This window comes from Anolis sagrei, chromosome 6, assembly GCF_037176765.1.
Source record: "Anolis sagrei isolate rAnoSag1 chromosome 6, rAnoSag1.mat, whole genome shotgun sequence".
In the NCBI taxonomy this organism is placed as follows: domain Eukaryota; kingdom Metazoa; phylum Chordata; class Lepidosauria; order Squamata; family Dactyloidae; genus Anolis; species Anolis sagrei.
This window is the reverse complement of record NC_090026.1, coordinates 95,605,849-95,627,218: the sequence shown is the minus strand read 5'-3', so window position 1 is coordinate 95,627,218 and position 21,370 is coordinate 95,605,849. Positions and strand designations below refer to the sequence as shown.

The 21,370-nt window shown below is 36.3% G+C and overlaps 1 protein-coding gene across 3 annotated transcripts in view; it reads right to left on the bottom strand.

The window, feature by feature from the left end:
- SNX13 (sorting nexin 13) overlaps nucleotides 1–21,370 on the bottom strand; it is an 81,566-nt gene that overhangs the window by 17,039 nt on the left and 43,157 nt on the right. For 2 of the 3 annotated variants that reach the window (XM_060782139.2, XM_060782141.2), the window contains exons 7-19: nucleotides 21,146–21,247; nucleotides 20,444–20,532; nucleotides 19,774–19,857; nucleotides 17,028–17,166; nucleotides 13,766–13,854; nucleotides 12,649–12,748; nucleotides 8,459–8,652; nucleotides 7,325–7,429; nucleotides 6,855–6,987; nucleotides 4,124–4,161; nucleotides 3,306–3,375; nucleotides 1,746–1,918; nucleotides 964–1,071 (exon numbers count right to left, since the gene is read on the bottom strand). In XM_060782139.2, coding sequence (XP_060638122.1) covers nucleotides 964–1,071; nucleotides 1,746–1,918; nucleotides 3,306–3,375; nucleotides 4,124–4,161; nucleotides 6,855–6,987; nucleotides 7,325–7,429; nucleotides 8,459–8,652; nucleotides 12,649–12,748; nucleotides 13,766–13,854; nucleotides 17,028–17,166; nucleotides 19,774–19,857; nucleotides 20,444–20,532; nucleotides 21,146–21,247 — 1,424 coding nt within the window. The remainder of the gene's footprint in view (nucleotides 1–963; nucleotides 1,072–1,745; nucleotides 1,919–3,305; nucleotides 3,376–4,123; nucleotides 4,162–6,854; nucleotides 6,988–7,324; nucleotides 7,430–8,458; nucleotides 8,653–12,648; nucleotides 12,749–13,765; nucleotides 13,855–17,027; nucleotides 17,167–19,773; nucleotides 19,858–20,443; nucleotides 20,533–21,145; nucleotides 21,248–21,370) is intronic. The other variant, XM_060782140.2, reaches the window with a different exon arrangement.

Sequence of the window (21,370 nt, the reverse complement as noted above, 5' to 3'; positions counted from 1 at the left end):
TGTAAGAAATCTAATTGAATATACAATACTCCGCCATGCTACATATATTACCAGAAGAATTGTTTCAATGATATCCTACCATTCAACTTTTCATTTCCTACCTGAGTAGAACTCAAGGCAGCTAATATTTAAATAATGTAATTAGCAATTATTTATTGAGCAATAATTAAAATGACTGAACCTGCCCTCCTCCTTCCCAACATAAACAGTCTGGCAAAAATTAAAACATCATTTTGCTGAAAATATTGTGGCAACATGTGACCACATTTCTTTACCTACTACAAAGGCAAAAAACATAACTGAGCCTTCCACAAAGAGAAACCCACACCTTAAGGAGCAGCTAGAAAAAATATCTCATAAATAATCCAAGTATTTCCTTCACATTTTAGAATCAGGAGATGATGATATGAAGCATACAGTCAAAGCAATTTGGGGATATATAGCTAATATTTGATGTGTTCCAGGAAGCACACCTGTAATTAAAGCAGATGTCCTAAAATGTATACACACAGCATCAACTATGAACATCTGCTTTATTCTGGACAAAATGAAACTTCTGAATATTCAAAGGAAATCCCACAAAAGGGCACTGTAGCAGCCACATGTCCCTTTAGTGAGGTTCAGGCAGCCTTGCCTATTTCTGTTAACTGAACAAAGGCAGGTTCAGTACGTCATACAATACACTATTTGTTTCCTCTCAACTGAAATTGTGAAACCAAACCAGATCTTGATAGAAGAAATATATACTCTAATTCCCAACATATTAATAATTTAGATGATAAATATTTATACCCCCCCCCCCAATCTATGCTTTATATTTTATGTATAGCCAAGGTATACTTAAAACAATTCAGGCACCGAAACTTTACTGAGCCATGAATGTCATTTTCCAAGAGATGGCAGGCTTGAGGATAGGATAAAGGGATGAGTAAATCAGACAAAAATGTGAACATGTCAACATACCTGCAAGTATGCATTTAAATCCTTCTTCCTTTTTTCCAAAAAATCTCTATCCATGTTATTGAATGTTTTTTTACCGGGCAGCTTCAATAAATTTGCTAAATTTTCAAACTAGAGAAAACAAATCAAATTGTAATTTTTTTAAAAAAAAAATCTATACAATAGACCATTTATTTATTTAATAGTTTTAGTACTTATTACAAAAGTAACATTATCCATTTTTTTACTTACAGTTGAAATAGAAATCCCCTATTTCAATAATTGAGTTCAATACCCACAATACAACCTAGGAGACTGGATCTCTGTATCCCTCTTCACTATCTATCTTATAGTCCAACTTTTGCCGAAGCATGTTCTACTCCAATGTATGGTGAAAAAACTTTTTTTCTACACAGAGAAACGTTTCAGTGAAACTAAATGCTCTAAAAACCTTTAGTGCTATTTCGTTTGTTAGAAGTTGCCTGCAATATCAGATATTAAGCAGAAAGGAGCCTAACTGTAGTGATTCATTTGAACTAGTAATGTATCCAAAGTTTAGTTCTGGAGAGCATGGATGAATGTAACTTTTTTGGACTAGTTATAATCCAAACCCTAATTCATGTTCATCTTTTTAATTAATTTAGCCTATGTGTACTATTATCAGGAACATAGAGCTGGACTCAATTTCAAAAGCATTCAAATCAGTTCATTTCAGGCCAAGCACATAGGTTAGCCATCACCAACTAAAATCAATGGAAGAATGTGCTCTGCTTCTTCCACACACAATAATTAGAGGTAGATCTTACCTGTTCAGTGATCCTCATGTGGAAGTCATGGAAGTCACTGTAGCGACGATAGGTCTTCCATACTTCATCTCCATTTGGAGTTCGACGGCGAACAGTAATAGCATATAACGCATATGTCTTCCCATGGTCATTACAAACTCCTGCCACAGTATATGGGTCATAATCAGCACAGACTAGCAATTTAAAACAAAAAAATGAAGAGGAAAAAAGAGACAGAGAGAGAGAGCAGGAAGACGAAAGGGCAGAAGAAACATGAAATGAAAAGGTGTTGGAAATGGAAGAAGAATGAAGACAAAATGGGTACACAAATGGCCTTTTCTATGTAAACCTTTTTTGGATTATATATCTCCAAAATGCATCAGCTTTTTCTAGTCCAGCCGCTGAACAAAACTATGCTTGTAAGAAATCCTTATTAAGAAAGAAATGTATATTATAGCTAATTAAAAGTTGGCTTGGGATAATGATGATGATGATGTTAGCTTGGATATGCGTACTTGTTGGAGGCAGATGCTTCTGGCAGATTTGAAATTCTATTAATTTTTAAAGAAAGAGCCATGCTACTCTTTTGCAGCATAAAAAAGGAGCAGGGGCCATTGCTGTCATATGATGGCATATATCACATTGGAATGACTCAAGAATGATGGATCTTGTGCTCCTCCTTGACAGTGCTGGGCAAGTGGCCATTTTAATGCTGTCTTTCGCCAAGCTCACAACCAAAACATTAGGATGAGGATCCCATTCAATGTCCTGCTTTATGAATTCAGTTCTTTAAAAATATATTTCCAAATTACAAAGGAAAGCTCTAAATGTAATACATTAAAATAGCTGTTAGAGATAAGTGAAGATGATTGTTAGATGTGAAAAAATTATATTCTGATGTAGCACATGTAATGCAATGCAGTTTAATGATGATGGTTCTATAGAACAAGTATAATGTTCAATCATGTACAAGTTTTAGGAACTTAAGCACAACTACACAATCTTGTGCTAGATTACAAATAATTGTAAAACCGGTTCCATTAGTGCAAAGGGTTTGAGTCCCCCTCGGAGTGAGAAAAGCGGTATACAAATACTGTAAATAAATTTTATATAGAGGATACTTCCTTTCCTAAAAAAAGGATCTCATCAATGCCACCTAACAAACTACTTTTGAGTCTAGGTAAAATGGGGGGGGGGGGGGGTTCAAATTCTAATTATCCAGACCAAGCTTTGTCATGAGCCTATCCAACTTCTGGGCTCCATGCAGTCATGCCGGCCACATGACCTAGGAGGTGTCTATGGACAACGCTGGCATTACCCCACAGAGTCGGACATGACTAGTCTTAATGTCAGGGAAATCTTTGCCTTTACCTTTATCCAACTCTTTGCTTTTGGGAGTCTGTTAATTCAGGCCAATAAATACCATGAAGGGAAAATAGTTTCATATGTAAAAATGAATGACTGCAGTGTTAATCAAGGTTTGGAAAACTAACAAAGGTTTATGAAGAAAACTGAATGAAGCATGAAAGGAGTATGTCCAAATTATAGAAGAGAAAAAGAAAGTGTCACTACTAAACTCACCAGTATCTGAAATATACGCATGCAGTTGTATGGACTCATCAGTAGGCACATTTGTAAGGTCGTCCAATGACTAGAAGAAAAATACTCGATGTTATACATTCTAGTATAGAAAAGAAAGATGGAGTACATTCTAAAATACTGGAAGTCACAGATCAAGTCATGGCCTTTCTCCTTTTAGAGCAGTCAATTATTTAATTTATCAAATTTGGAGCCCCTGGAGGTGCAAAGGATTAAAACCTTATGCCAGCAGGACTGCTGACTAAAAGGTTGGTGGTTCGAATCCAGGGAGTGGGGTGAGCTTCCATCTGTCAGCTCCATCTTCTCGTGTGAGGACATGATAGAAGCCTCCCACAGGATGGTAAAACATCTTGGGGTTCCCTGGGCAACGTCCTTGCAGACAACCAATTCTCTCGCACCAGAAGTAGCTTGAAGTTTCTCATGTCACTCTTGACATGAAAAAGAAGTTATCAAATGACACAATCATACCCATGTTTCTTCTTGCTGGGGAAAAATGAATGGGGAGGGGGGGTGTCTCTAACTAACAGCATGGGAAAATCATTCAACCCCTTTTCCACAGGATAACAGTTTTGATCCAAATTACTGCAATCAACAGTTGTTATTTAGTTCATAAAAAACCAACAAACTGCTGATCTTATTTATGCATCACATCTAGCATGGCATTATATCCAAAGGTCTACTCTAAATAGTACATCAGGCATAATTTAACAAATATGCTAGGCTTTTAAGAGTGAACAAGGCTACTATCACAGACCAGGTTAGTTTAGTATAATTTGTCAGTAAGAATGCTGAAAACTTACCAAATTAATGCTTCCTGTAGGAGAACCATTAAATGATTCTGCCAAGAGAGGGAAGATTGTTATTTAAAATGCAGAAGTTTGACCAGCTTGATATGTTTAAAGCAAACAAACCACTTAATTAGAAAGTCTAAATTAATACTGATACCTTAATATTTATGCAAAGTATTATTAATACTGCCTACCCAGACAGTTTTAATGGTGAATTTTAAACTTGCATCTCACGTTTAATCTCTGTTTTGTGTAATTTAATATGTATCTTGTGGAAATATGTTTTAATATGTTTATTTTAAGGAATGTTTTTAGCTAAATGTGTGTTTTACAATGTTGTAACTCACCTCAAGCTGTGATGAGAGGTGGGCAAGAAATAAATAAATAAATAAATAAATAAAATTATTATTATTATTATTATTATTATTATTATTATTATTATTATTAATACACTCTGCCCAACTTAGTTTTGGGTTTTATTTCCCCCCCAATGCAAAATGTTTTAAGAGAGAATAGAGTCCATTCCATCCCATCCCTAGCCAAACTACAACAATCTGTTTCATTATTTCAATTCTATGCAACATTTTTCAACACAACCAAGGATTGTGAAGACACCAACTTTTTCACTAGTAAAATGACAGCAGCATGTGTTTTCTTCCCAAAATCTAAGCAGTAAAGTGAAGAGGAGATCTATATCTACATGTTGGTGGCACTACTCTTGATACTGACAGAGGATCAGATCAACTGAATCTATTTGTGAGGAAATGTACAGAATCACTTGAAATGGCACAAAAGAGCCGCATGGTCGAAGTAAACTTTTAAAGGTCTGAAACTGGTGGACACAAGCTAAGAGGGAACACCTATATACGTAATATGTAGAATTAAGAAAAGATAGATTTGTGGTTTTACATTTAAAGTGGTGTTAAAAGAAGAATGAGACTTTTAAAAAAAAGCGTAAAGCATCTGTATAGCGAGATGAATGATTGACGACCTGGCCTTAATATACATGGAATGGTCTATGGAAATGACTTTTAATTCTGTTCTTAATGATGCTGCTTAATGTTTTTATTTGTCTTTTATGTTATTGCTTTATATAATTGCTTGTGTTATACTATTTAATTGTGTTGCTTAATTTATTGTATTGTATGGCATTGAATATTTGCCTATCTTTGTTGTAAGCCACCCTGAGTCCCAATGGGGAGCTAGGGTGGGATATAAATAAAGTTTGTTGTTGTTGTTGTTATTTTATTTCGTAAGTTTTTTTTAAAAAATGGATTAAATGTCCATTGATTTAAGACATGTATATTAAATTTCATGGTACCAGAAAAATCCAAACTAGTCATTATACTGCAAGTTACCAAAAATTATTTTAGAACAAACAGGAACAATGTATAGAGTTAAATTCACCATTAACTAGTGTTGTAAATCTGCCCTTTAAAACTTAAATGTGACGGCATTAATAATATATGACGCTAGGAGGCAGCAAAGTACCTTTCACTACTACAGATCTAGAAATAGATATATATAACTAAACTACACTTTAGAATGGCTCATCATCACAGTCAGAGCAGCAATCTATCCATATAAAATAAGAGTAAAATATTTCCATTTTTTTTAAGATTTTGAAAGTAAGCAACTTCAATTTCTATTACCTAAGCACATTCAAATCTAGTTTCATACAACAGAACTTGGATTAATATTCTATTTCGAAAAAGGGCAATTTGTGACATAATACAAAATCACACTTGAAACACAGTTTGACTGAGGATACAGGAAGCCCGAACTTACGAACAAGAGTGTGTAGGTTTGTCTTCAGCTGAATTTTTATGTAAGTTAGAACAAGTACATTCCAGCCACACACACGCTATCTATCTATCTATCTATCTATCTATCTATCTATCTATCTATCTATCTATCTATCTATCGAGGCTTTGGATAGCATAGGGAACGGTTAACACCCTGTTGCTATCTGTGCCTCTGTTCAGAAGATTTTGCCTCACTTTATGTCCCTGTGATCATTGGATTTTGAAAAAAAAATAGCTTGTTGTAGGAAAAAGGATTGGTGATAAAGCTTCAGTAGAGACACCTTTTCCCATGATAACTCTTTTAGGAATGAATTTTCCTTCCGAGGGGTCGATTTCTCTCATGTCCTGTTGTCTCACCCTCTGTTCTTAACTATGAGTTGTTTGTAAATTGGATGTTTGTCACCTGGGGAATGCTTGTACTTAGTATCTCATGGCTTCTTGCTACAAACCTAGAAGACTATGTTTCTGTTGTTATCGAATCACCTTCGATAAGGACAGAATTTTCCAAAAGGAAAAAGTATGCATTTTATGCTTACAGAATTAACTCCTATTGATCAATAAAGATTTATTTAAAGTTTTGAATTCAATTTGAAGGATCTATATCACTAGAGAATGCAAACAAGTATCTTAAAAATAGAGACAAGTTGTCCATTAATACAAATGTAAAGTTTCTTGTCTTTTAAGATTTTGCATCTCTTTAAAAACATTTTGTATAGACTGTCTCCTTGTTATTAGAGCCAAGGAAGTAATTAAATGGGATGGAGTTAAACATTGCCTTCTGTCTCAATTTATTGGATAACAAAAAATGTAACAAAATTGCGAGAAAACCAGAAATTATATCTAAATTCAAAATTCGCATGGTAAGTTAGTTCTTATCTGCTACCAAATAATGACACCATAAATAAGTAGGATGTTTATTAAAGTTTTGTGTAACTTACCTCCCTCACCATCATCTGATCCCCTGAAACTAGGATCCTTTAGCATATCTAGTTCAGCAAGCATTCGCACATAAAGTGCATGTTGTTTGAATGATGGATAGAATCTTTCATCCCGCAGCATCAGATCATATACCTTAAGGAGTAACAGTTCAATATTATGTAAACTTTATCATCAATCCAATTTAATTGTGTAATATATTTTGAAATGTTGATAACTGTACCATTTAAGACCCCACTGTTCTGAACAGTTATGGTTTACCAATCCTGATCTCAGCTAAAGATATGGCCTGAGATCCTTGTATGGGAAAGGGCACAATTATTAGGAAACACATTTAGATTTCCACCAATGCATAAAAATCAAACATTTTTTCCCCTTAACAATCTTGAATTTTAATCCAAAATCAGCAAAACTAGTTCTTGAGAAACAACTGTTGCCCTTCTTTATAAAAGTGAGTGTGAATACAACATACCTTTCTCTGAATCTCATCAAAGATTTCAGGTGTTGGATCTTCATTATTCAGTTTTTCTGCCAGCTTTGCTACTAAGTTGTCATCAATATTGACTCTCGGAGATGCCTGCCATAGAGAGCAAATAAACTTGTGCACTATTTTACCTCCAAGTACAAAAAGTTATAAAACAGCACAAGTTGAACACAAATATGAATTTTAGAAACTCTACACACTATGCTTCTTTCTTACAGAATAAAGAAAAAGTAAAGCAAAGCAACTGAGGATTTTGCCACAAATCAATCCAAATTGAACTGAACAGATGAAATGAAGAATATGAATGAAAATCAAAGTTTTCTAAAATACAATGGAAAAAGGACCAGATCTTTTATCGTTTTATTCCCAGCAAATCTTTTTATGCCAGAAACATCAGCCTAACAATGAGCAACTTTAAGATTCCTATGCCAGCAATGATTAGGCTATGAGATATTTCTATACAAAAACGGAAATATATAACATTTCTACAGAAAAAAAGCCCTAACCACCTGACTCTAGTTTGGTATTTTATATGTTTAGGGCTTCTAGGAGAATATACAAGATTTTCAATAGGTATGATACACTTGAATAGTATTTCTTCTCCTTCTTCTCCTTCTTCTTCTTATCACCATCATCATTCTTTATACCCTGCCTTTCTCCCTCCTCAAGGCGACTAACAATCCACACTAGACAAGTTTTTAAAAAGTAATTAAATAGAACAGTGTGGTAAAAACAGAATTAAAATACAGCAAATACACTAAAATGGCCTTTAATGACTGAAAATGTTTTATATTGTGTTATGCTATAGTTGTTTTATTTTGCTTCTTGTTATTTTTATGTTGCTCAGGCTTGTTCCCAGGTAAGCTGCCTAGAGTCCCTTCAGGGAGATGAGGCAGGGTACAAAAATAAAGTTATTATTATTATTTAAAACTCATCTCATTCCACAGCTCTTATTCAGAAGGTTAAATATTACATTACAAATACCTAAATATTACAATAACCTAATAGATTCTAGATAATGACCCACTTTTCCCTGTTTATAAAACTCTTCTTTTGTAACCTACAATGAAATATATACTCCTGATCCTATACAGCTGACTTTTCCTTTGAACGTATTCATACCTTCTCTGACAAATACTGATCATAAATTCCAACTGCAGCTGTTCTTAAAAGGCCTTTGGTTTGTGCTGTCTGATGCATTCCATCTTTCTGAAGACTGAACAACACTTCCAGCTGTTTCTGCGCTGTAACCCTGTATCCTTCTACTGTCATCCAGAAAAAAAGATGTGCTTGGCCTCCCATCTGCTGCATGTAATCTACAAAACAAAATAAATCCAATCATATTATTAGAAAAATATATAACTGTTTGAGAGTTGTAAAAGCTATATTAGTAAAATGGTACTGCTGCTAATTGAAAATCAGCGCTGTATTACAATTTATAAATTATTCATGTGTGAGATACAGGAATGTAGAGTACCCGATTTAAGACTCAAGGATGTGTTGCACAGCTATAAAGTTTTAGATTTATTATTGAGACAATTTTGAACAGTAGCAAACAAACAGAAATTCATCAACAAAAAATTGTCATGGTGATCTGAATCTCAACCCAGCCTATTAAGAGATGTTACTTTTTAACTGGAAGAAAGTACAGGAAAGTCTGTCTGAGACTATTAAATATGAAACATTCCCAGTACATGCTGTCATTGGGGGGGGGGGGGGATTCTCAAACCATGCAGTGCAAAGAGTTGGAAATTATAATTTGTTTCAAGTCAAGGAAACCTAAATATAGAGCTCGTGGTGTTAAGATGAAGATTTGTTACCTCAAACTCATGGGAGTAAAGAGAAAGCTGGCAGATACCGATATATTCTGCTCAATATACCATCATTTATAATGTAGTATGTAGTAAAAATGAATGTTTGTCCCCAGATGTTTGGCCTTCAACTCCCAGAAATCCTAACAACTGATAAGCTCTGTCACTCCTTCCCACCTGCTACTAAGGAGGCTGTCGAGGTCCTGAACCGGTGCCTGGCCGCTGTGACGGTCTGGATGAGGGCGAACAAATTGAAGTTGAATCCAGACAAGACAGAGGTACTCCTGGTCAGTCGCAAGGCCGAATAGGGTATAGGGTTACAGCCTGTGTTGGACGGGGTCGCACTCCCTCTGAAGACACAGGTTCGCAGCTTGGGTGTGACCCTGGATTCGTCGCTGAGCCTGGAGCCCCAGGTCTCGGCGGTGACCAGGGGAGCATTTGCACAGCTCCGGCTCGTGCACCAGCTGCGCCCGTATCTTGGGAAGTCTGACTTGGCCACGGTGGTACACGCTCTTGTCACATCCCGCCTAGACTACTGCAACGCTCTCTACGTGGGGCTGCCCCTGAAGACGGCCCGGAAGCTGCAACTAGTCCAACGCGCGGCAGCCATGATTCTAACAGGAGCGGAGCGCAGGGAGCACACAACCCCCCTGTTGCACCAGCTCCACTGGCTGCCGATTTGCTACCGGGCCCAATTCAAGGTGTTGGTACTGGCCTATAAAGCCCTAAACGGTTCCGGCCCAAGATACCTAGCTGACCGCATCTCGGCCTATGAACCCACCCGGACTTTGAGATCTTCCGGGGAGGCCCTGCTCTCGATCCCGCCAGCCTCTCAAGCACGGTTGGCGGGGACGAGGGATAGGGCCTTCTCGGTGGTGGCTCCTCGGCTGTGGAACGCCCTTCCTGTAGATGTTAGGCTGGCACCATCTCTCTTGACATTCCGTAGAAAGTTGAAGACCTGGATATTTATGCAGGCATTTGAGTAATTCAGTGCAATTATGGTAATTTGAACATAGGAACGGAACAATGGACATCGAATTTGGATCACGCTTGGATGATGAGGCGATCGGGGGGGGGGGGGTTGGGAGAACTGTGTATAGATGTTTGTATTAGCTAGTAATGGAGATGTGTAGTTTAACTGTTATGGTATATTGATTGTTTTGCTGCTTTTATGGTCTTTGTTGTTTGCTGTCTGGAAACCGCTGTGAGTCGCCCTCGGGCTTGAGATACAGCGGTATACAAGAATAGTAAATAAATAAATAAATAAATAAACTGGCTGGGATTTCTGGGAGCTGTAGGCCAAAACACCTGGGGACCCACAAGTTGAGAACCACTGTATTTAGCAAGTTTCCAGATGAGACTTGCTCTGTTGTATGAAGAAATAGGCAATTGTGTTGCTACTTGGCCTTGTAGAACTTGCATTTGCTGATCTCTTAACTTTCTCCTCCAACAAATGTCATACTTGCTACTATAACTGTGCTGCTCTGATGGCAGAAGTTAAATATAGCACTATTTAACATGAGAAAGCAAGTTGGACTCAAACAGACCACTAAAGATCTACCTGATAAGTGTTCTCCTCAAATTAAAAGTTTGTAATGAAGATTTAGGATATTTGTGGAGCTTGTTTCCAAAATGTACCAAATTCATCTGAATAAAATTTCATAGGAATCGGAAGGGAGGTAGAGTGTTGAAGATACATAAAATGCAATTTTCCAAACATGATTGGATACATTTGATAGTTTCCATCTTTACAGAATATTCAACTCCTAACTAACAATGTGCTGACTGTCACCTGCAACTCATTTTTCCATTTATTATTTTTTTGGATTAAGTACCTTTTGGAAACAAGATACATAGGCTCTTGTGTGTTTTTTAAAACTGGCAAGAGTGTTTATATTGAATAAAGCCTTATTTTCAAATTTTGAGCAATCATATTTATGAGGTTTTGCTTCAACATATTTATTGCTTTTAACACATCAGTGCATCTTGTGTCTATCCAGTCTTTCTCCGTTGTTTTGAGGAAAAGGAAAGAATCTACAGACTTGTATAAAAAAAGACTATAATAAACTTAATGGAGCTGTTGATGACACAATTAAATCAGTATACAGTATGGGAAGCAGAAATGTATGGCCCTTCTCTTCCTCCTCGAGTTTTTGGGTGAAACGGGGCTTAACAGTTCTATTATACTGATGTCTGTATGAATGGCATTTTATATAACATACCAACTAAATCACAATAAACCCATAACATTTCTAACTTGTAAAACAATTCCAGATTATAATCATGAAGACAAGTGCCTGAATTACCCATGGGTAATGGAGAAATTGTTTTCTCTTTTCCAAATAACAAAGACATATCTCTTCCCTAAATTCTTGTACCTTCTTAAACAATCTTGGGGTTATTGATGGCTACAATATGGGCTCTTGAAATTTCTGGTAAGAGAAGTTAAGACTTGTTCTGTCCTGCTGTCTTTCTACAGCAGGCAATGATCATTTAATATAGACAGGACTTTGGGAACAGCATGTGGCAGAAAGACAAATGGATGGGTACTACTGTATATACTCTAGTATAAGCCGACCAGAATATAAGCTGAGGCACCTAATTTTACCCCCCAAAACTGGGAAAATGTATTGACTCGAGTATAAGCTGAGGGTGGGAAATGCAGCAGCTACTGGTCAATTTCAAAATGAAAATAGATATCAGTAAAATTACATTAATTGAGGCATCTGTAGGTTCAATGTTTTTGAATATTTACAAAAAACTGTAATTTAAGACAAGACTGTCCAACTGTGATGAAATCATTATTCTCACCTTCTTCAATGTAAATGTGCTTATGTATCTTTCCAATAATAATAGAGTAAAATAATAAATTTAATAAAATAATAATAGAATAAAATAATGGAAATGTAATAATAAAAGTAGTAATAGAGTAAAATAATAAATGTAAATAATAAATGTAATAACAACAATAAACTAAAATATAGAGTAAAATTATAAATGTAATAAAAATAATAATAACAGAGTAAAATAATAAATAACCTTGACTCGAGTATAAGCTGAGGGAGACTTTTTCAGCCTAAAAAAGGGCTGAAAAACTACGGTTATACTTGAGTATATACAGTATATGTTTCTTTCATTGTTGTGCTTTTAAGCTACAGCTTCAATTGTAATACCTTTATTCATTTTATGTAATTGTACAATTTTATTGTTAACCACTTTTAACCCTGTTCATGGGAGTAAAGTAGGCAAAAGCAGGTTTGTTGTTACTCGGCCTTGTGGAAAGTGCATTATTTACTCTTCAAATACATGAATTGTGTTGAGTTAGACAAAGTCCTAAATAATTTCTCCTTTTGTCATTTGAATTCATAAATATGTATAGTCTCTCCAGAAACTCCAAACACGAAATTTTTTCTTACAATACCAAGCACATCCATCAATTAAAAAGTGAGGGGAAAAATATGAAACACACAAAAACAGCATTTGTATTTATTGTGCTCTTACCCATAAAAAATTGTAGTGCAACATTATTTACTAGAATGATGTCCAGAGGGACTGTGCAAAGTTTTCCAAAGTTTGCAGCCAGTTTCACAGCATCTATTTCCTGGATTTAAACAATGGTACAGATATATAATCCCAACAGGAACATGATTTTAGCAGCAACATGTATACATTTGTTTGCTTAATATTTCAGCAACATTTTCACAAGTACAAGTGATCTATATCAATAACTAAACTGTCAAGAATGCTTCTTGCCAAAAGATTTTAGGTAAAATGGGGAAACCAAATCAAACCATATAATTTTCTATTTTTATGGATACAAATATTTTCTTCTCATATTTGAGAACAAGAAAAATGATGTTTTCTTTTTTTTAAGGAGAAGGGTATTTTATGTTGGTCTTGGGGAGATTCTGAAACTGCAAAACTGATTTTCGCACAAATTGCATCAACTGAACAAATTTCATGGCTAAACTATTAAGCAAGGTCATTTGAAAATCACAAGTACCGGATGGACTGTCTACATCTTTTTGATAAATCAGAAAGCTTGCTATATTCATGCTTTGATTTGTAAAGGAAAAGGATTTTGCATAAATTGCAAAGATTTTTAATAAAAAGGGAGGTTGTCCTCTCATTTCTGAGCTGGAGATAAGAAATCTCCTAAAATGTAATAAATGGAATGACAAGTAATTCTATAGAAAGACGCTATGTTGTCAAGAATTTTGGAAGATTTCTTTTTTCCCCATCATATTTACATTTTCTTGTTTGATAAACAATATTAACCAATGGATTTAGTTGATTGGGGATGTCATTAAGACTAAAGAATGCCAAAAATGCACAAAGAATAGCGCAGTCCTGATACAATATCAGACTGATATATAACCAATTATATTTTAGTATAAGAAAGTATTTCCTAATCCATTTAGATCACATTCATCAAGCCTATGGAGTTTCATGGTTATCTGCATGTTTATATAATTAGTATATATACAGTAAGTTTGAGTGAACAAGGATGCAATACATTATATTTCCCGTTACGTGATGTATAAAATACTGTACATTGTTACAGATGAGCCTAAATATATTTTTAGTTCCAACATGTTCCAGTTGAGAAATCACTTACTTTTCCTGACTGCAGCCTCAGTATTCTTGAATCACATACTTTCTTCACAAATAATAAGCTATTTATTTGATTTTTAATAGTGTTGATATCTGGGGAAAAAAAACACTAAAATGTTAAACCAGAAAAGACAGGAATAATTCAATTAGATTTCTGGATTGCTGCTAAGTACTAATTATGGGAAAAATGATACACCAACAGACATTGAAAAATAATTTTTGTTGTATTGTTGTTAGTTGTCTTCAAGTCAAACTCAAACCATGGTGACCCTATGAAAAAGATATATCCAAGACATCCTGTCATCAACAGCCCTGTTCAGGTGTTGCAGCACAATGTTTTCCAGGTAATTAACCTGAGATCACAGAGGGACATGGATTTGAAAGGTTTCTTTGATTACTGAGATGCCCAACTCAAGGCTCCTGTGAAATATAGATCCAATTATAGGTGGGTGTACATTTTTATACACCCTTAGGAAACAAGGAGGCTTGCAGATTTTGGAAATACCAGGAGGATGCCAACAGATAGCACTCAATTTAAATCTGTCTGATAAAGAAGCTATGAAGTACAACACATGGCTGACACATAATGAAGTGGCAGCTGCAGAGATACCTGCACTTAAGAAAATTTGTTTCACTTATAAGAGTATAAACATTGAGTAGAAGGTTTATGCATTGCTTCAAACACAAGCCTGCCAGAATCCACTGGAGACATTATAGGAAGATCCTCCAAGCAGGCAACTTGAGAGTCATGCCTCACCTTTGCCTTGTGAACGGTGGAAAAATCAGGGTGAAGTGGCAGCTGCAGGATTCTCCTTGGGATAGGTGGATCAGAGTGGTGAGCCAAGGCAAGCTGGTCAGGGAGTGATCAGAATGCATCTCATTCTGTCCCGATGAATTTCAGTGATCACACTTATGACAAGGGGAACGGAAGGAAAAGCATACAAAACAAACCCTCCCCGACAGGAAACAAACACACTGCTAAGCAATTCCATTTTTTCACAGTGTTCTCAGTAACAAGGGTGCTATAAAATCCTGTATCTTCTGAACAGCTCATGCATTCTTTTATGAGAATGTTGTAAATTTTATTCTTGAGATTAGTAACATTAAAGTATCGGTAACTTCCTCTGATTGTTGATGTGATTTTGTTTTTGTATGCCAATAAAGGCTGTATGTGTGTGTCTTGGCAGGAGTTACACTTTAAAAATCTACCTGTTCCAATTTACAAACAAATTCAACTTAAGAACAAACCTACTGAACATATCTTGTTCATAACTTGGGAACTGTCTGAACCCCCATACATCCAATTGTTTCTTGAGATCTAGACAAAACGGCAAAAATAACTTCCTCATGCTGGTAAAAAAGACTCTCCCACAATGGGCTCTGGAACAGAATATCTTCCACTGCTTCTAGGATGCCACAAAGAAGTGTATGAATAATGTGATCCACTTCCTGAAGATTTAGCAAAGTGCCCAAATGTAGCTCCATTCATGATAGAACAAGCTCAGGTTGGGAAACTTTGTCCCATTTAAGACATTCTCATTCCTTGCTAAATCGATTACAGGGATGAAGTTTCCCTGGGGATTCTCTCAGAAGACCTGTGAGGTAGAGAAGGATGTCTGATTTTGTCTGGCTTGTTCACTCAGGTAGAAACCACCATGGTGATGCTGGAAATCAAATGAACTACCTTGCCTTTTCTTTGAATGTCTGGAAGGGCTTTTTGACTTCCAGCATCTCAAGAGCATTGCTGTCAAGAGGGCTTTCCATTGGGGATCAGTGGTCCCTGACCATCAGTCCTGCAGAATGTGTATTCCAGGTCTCTAGAGACAGGTCAGTTGTGACCAGTACCAATGGAAAAAGGAAATACATCTAATACTGGACATTCCTGGAATCCATCGAGTATATTTATAATTATTTCATGTAATTGTGTATTTTATTGCTGTTTTTATATTGTATTAGCATCGAATTGTTGTCTGCTGTTAGCCGCCTTGAGTCCCTCTTCGGAGGTCGAGAATAGGATGGGATATAAATGTTCTAAATAAAAAAATAAAATAAATCCACCACCTTAGGGAATGGTGTACTCTCCATGTAATTATCAGTCTTTAATAGCGTGAATCTGTGGGAGGGTCCAAGCATGGCAGGAATCAAGCCTGCAAAGGTCTCATGCTGAATCTCAGCAAAGGGGAGTTACTGAGTCCTAGGAAGACCCGAATGTCTCTGGAATACATAGGTCAATTTTGATTACACCAAAGGATGGTCCCTGCAGAAAGGCAGCTTGGTTTCAAGAGTCTAACAGGGCCCCAATAAATCACAAACCAATTGCCCTTCTGTATCAGGGGAAGGATAAAGCTGAGAGGGACCAGTCTGAAACATCTGGACTGTATATAAAAGTTGGCCCCTCAAAGGTCCAGAATGGAAGACAGTTCTCAGTTGTGCTAGGATAGGATGAATAGCAGAAGAACTTCCAATACAGATAAGAGCTGCAAACAGGCTCAAAGGCTTCTTGGAGCAACAGAGTCTTCCCCTCTTCTTTCAGAATGTGTGAAGAAAGTGTAGCATGAAAAGTCCCACTGGGGATGTTTTTCAGAATGAATTTAGGGAATGGAGCCTGTCTTTGAAAGGTAGGTGGTAGGATGATGGATGAATGAATTGACACAAAGTTATTGTTCTCTGAAAAGTCAAAAAGGCAGCTTACTCTTAGGGCTTTTTTCAAAATTGCTGCCTGTACCAACTCTTCCTCAAGGAGGAGATAAGCAAGGCTGCAGTCAAATGGCACAAGTGCCTTGCAGAGCAAAACTCTTGGAGGCTTATCTCACTCCCCATTGCAACCTGTTCCCCAGAGGAAGAGCATCCAAATTAGGTGGCACATTCCTTTGCTGTTTCAAGCATGAAGTGCTGAGAACATAGCAGGAAAGCTCACTGAGTCACCTATCTCCTGGCTTGGCAACAGAGATTAGAGAGAAGTGGTACCAACAGAAGGAACAACATAGGGTGAAAAAGAAGATGTGGAGATGTGGCTCTGAGTTTTCAAGACCTGAGCAAGGCTGTTGATGATAAGTTGAACTGAAGGTCTCCTCTAAAGAGTCATCATAAGTCCAAGTCAACAACAAATCTCTAGGCACCATTTGGGAATACCCCAACTTTTTTTTTGCAGGAGTGGGGGTGCAGCCCCTAAAGTTTTCCTAGCCTCCCAACTGCCCACCTCTGTTCTAAACACTAAACAAATTATGGTATAATAACAATTTAAACCTGAAAATGCAAGTACCAACCATCTCCAGCTGTATCCAAGGATCGAAGATACTGTAGTTCTTCTGCCGCTTTATCTCTTACTGCTTCCAACTCCCCTATTTTGTCACTTACTTTAACAATGTTCATAAAGGCCTCATAGTTGCAAATTGAATCACGAATCTATAATATATGAGGAAGAGACAATGCTAAGAAAAAATATCTTATGTTTTCCAGACATGATTTTAATATACAACATGTAACAGTTTTGCAAGAATATTTTATTTGTCAAGCAATTGTTTTTAACTATTAACTTCCTTGCAGAATCAAACATAATTATTTTCCTATTATCAACATACTTATTCCCTAATGGCAAAGACAATAAAATGTATATGACTTATTACTGGAAAAATATATAACATTAATTCCTAAAGATAGCTAAAAAAAAGTACTGGAATCTACGTCAACAGGAACTTGGAATGCATTCAGCAAACCTCTTATCTTTCTTTTTAGGCAGCAGTGTTCTAGCAGTATGCAGGCACTCAAGAAGTATTCAAAGTCTTATGAAACCAACAGCCTAGTAAACCATAGCACAGGAAGTTAAATGTACAAAAAAGGAAAACACTGCTATTACCTATTATAAGTTCAAGTTCAGTAGCGAAAAATCGAACATTCTGAGATGCGTTGCTTTTCCCTCTAGCCAACACGCAGGGATGGTACAGACCTTTCAGAAGCACCATTTAGTGCAAACAACCTCTGTTAAGACCTGTCAAACTAACAGCTAATGCTCTACAAAACTTAAAACTCAAGAAAGTAAAAGGAATAATAACAAAAAGAAGGCATAGCATGAGAAGGGGGCTTTTCCATGCTGATTGCCAATAGTGGAATGAGTAAACCAGAATTAATCAAAGAATTTATATGCTAGGTGGGGAGGATGTTCATCTTTCACTGCTAGAAATGGACATATCACAAGTAAGACCAATGATTCTTTCTCCAGCAGTGACCAGCTGGATATCTTTAGATGGGACAGAGCTCTCCAAAACAAAGATGGGAAAACAAATTGCTGGTGTCTTAGGTATAACCTATTATGAAGAGACTGCAGTACATCCTCTTGTTGAATGATGCTTTTCCAGGAACAAAGGCACCAGCACTTCATAAAGATGGGACTGACTTCCAGGTGGCTGTCTTCTGGCAGCCGGAAGGGATGTACTGGTGAGAACTACTGATCTAGTAGTGCTCCCAATGGACTGAGTGACAAATTCTCCAAGTAAGAAGGACCTTGAAGACTCATAGCATGAAGTGATGCAGACTTTGAGCCATTTGTTGAATGGGAAAACTTTCTTTCTTTCTTTGACACTATGGCTGAAGGAAAGGGGAAAGAGAGGAAGAAAAGAGGTACTCCTTCAACCTCTTTATGTGAGTTTACAATACAGGCAATCTCCAAGTTACAAACATCCAACTTACAAACAACTCATAGTTACAAATGAGGGTGAGACAACAAGAAGTGAGAAATCTACACCTCAGAAGGAAAATCCACTCCTGAAAGTTATCATGGGAAAAGGTGTCTCCACTGAAGCTTTTATCACCAATCCTTGTTACCATAACAAGGCAAATTTTTAAAAATCCAATTATCACAGGGACAGACAGTGGGCTGAAGTCTTCTGAACAGAGGCACAGACAGTAAAACAAACTCCATAGGGGTGTGAACCCTTCCCTATGCTAGCCAAAGCTCTCTCTCACATTCTCTCTGTCTCTCTTTATACACACACATATATGCACATACACATGTATGTGGCTGGAGTTACACTTAAAAATGTACCTGTTCCAACTCACAAACAAATTCAACTTAAGAACAAGCCTACAGAACATAACTTGTTCGTAACTTGGGGATGGTCTGTACCCCTATACATCCAATTTATGCTGGACCTACTCCAATCATTTCTTGAGATCTACACAAAGCAGGGCAAAACATAACTTCGTAATCATGTTAAAAAAGAGTCTGCCTTAGGATCATAGAAGCAAGAAAATTGCTGAATTTATACAAATTATGCCCAATTCTTTTCCCCTAGATCATCAAAGGAATACTTTCCAGGTAAAGTATATCAAAGTGTAATATACAAGGACTTAAAATGTGATACTATCAAAGCATTTAGAACTGTGTGGATCCCCAGAATGCGTGAGTTGTCAAAGTTGTTAAGAAAAGGCCCCCAAGGAGCTTTCTTCCACACTAATGGGAGAAGGCCAAGTCCCTTGTTTGTGAGAGATAAGGGCCATTGTGGAAAAAGGGGTGACAGGAAATTCCTCTTTGTGGCAGTCTCGCTGACGAACAGAAAGATGATGGAAAGCCTTTTTGTTGCTGATGTTTCTACTGCAGTTGTTGCTCCTGTTGTTAGAAAGATCTTGTGAGACAAAGCAAGAGAAAGTCATGAGGCAAGAATGAAAAGTGGTTTCTCACTAGAGTGTATTTTTCAGACTTGTGCCATTCTTGCCTATTGGGGTCAGAGAGAGGAGGAACCTATCTCAGGATGTTCAGCCTTTCACTCTTGGAAAAGATCTCTTGTTCTTTGCTTTGACTAATACTATGTGAAATACTATCAGTTCAACACTAGGTTTTTTTAAATTCATAGAATAAATTCTCATTTCAATTATGCTAAAATATGAATGAACAATTTTCTTATCAAGGTCTCTGTCATGCAGGAATAGACAACCAAAGTATTCAAAGCACACTGAAAAAGATGAGAATATGAGACATACAGACAACCCCCCCCCCCCCAGGTTTAACACACTTACCATCCAAATGAAATACTGATTAATATAATCAGGATCACTGAGCTGATTTATTAATGGAAGAAGAATTCCTTGAGAAAGGATTTCCTGAAAGAAAAGGGATAATAAGGTCTCACCTACAAGTCAGATAAAGAATATCTTTCTCTTAAATTTACCCAAGTTGATTTTCATAAGGATGGAAGTGGCTGTTTAAGTCCTACGTTACTGCCTGTAAAACAATTATTCCAAAGGGTCGATTCAAACATGTCTACCTTGTTTTCAAAATGTAACAAAAGTTGTGCTATACTGAAGTAATTTTAAAATATTTGTTTCATTTTAGTAATTGTGATTAAATTTATTGGTAAGACATTAAATAGTTTTTTCAAAAATTAGGGCTGAATTTGGGAATATACTGACTTAGAATTCAAAGGACACACGTGCTCATGCAGAGGTATGATAGAGTTAAAAATCAAAAAGCAATTGCATAATGCACATTTTATTTTTAAATATTTTACAAGGTATATTTGTTAAATATCAATCATTTAGAAGAAGCACAATCATCAAGAATTGAAGAAGAAAAACTGAATATACTTTTTTAAAAAATTATTACTGTTCTTGATTATACAAACAACTTGAAGATATTAGGCTAAGAAATATGGACTATTGCTATGGTAGAATAAAAAAATTAATTTACCCTGACAAAATATCTCATGATCTTGTTCTGGAAGTCTCCAGGAGGTAGCAATAAATACAGTAAAACTTCACACAGATCCCTTAGGAATCCTATAGGCAGAAGATAACAAAGAAAATATATAAATTAATATACTATACTGGTGAATATATTCTCTCTTTATATTTCAAAAAACAATCAATTATCTACCTATTTTGCAACTAATGCCACCTAAATTTGGGGAGATATGGCAACATTCAACAGATCAATAATAATAATAATAATAATAATCATCATCATCATCATCATCATCATTATTTTTATCTCATCCCCTCTCCCCAAAGGGACTCCGGGGGGGGGGGGGGGGCTCACAACACAAAAACAATACACAATAAATTAAGGATAAAACAATAAACATAGTTAAAACAGATCGTGGATGTTATAATGAAAATTATATCTTCTAAAAATACAAGCTCATCCCGAAATAGATAGTATTATAGTGCAGTGTGTATTGTGCAATCTCGTCTTCCCTTTTAAAACAATAGAAAGGAGATTAATTTCCTGATAACAAAATTCAATGCTAACCCTATGATGTATAAGCCAATCTCATTATACCAAAACACTAAAGTAACAACTGCCTGTCCAGAAATACCAGTTTAATTCCAGGAGACTGACTGTTACCATAATTTATTCCCACTATATCTATAAAATGCAAATAAAGAACACCTTCTTCATCTTTGGGAGATGTGCAGACTAGATCACGACATATTTTCTCTTCCATTTCAACTTCAACTTCAAAAAATGTATATACAAGATCTTCTGCTCCATCTAAAGAGACATTGAGAAATATACTGGTTCTGAAAATACAGGCTGAAGTATTCTGGTCTGCATTTATCTCTATGAAGTTCCAACAGATACATTAACATTTCTTTTCCACATTAACACCTAGGT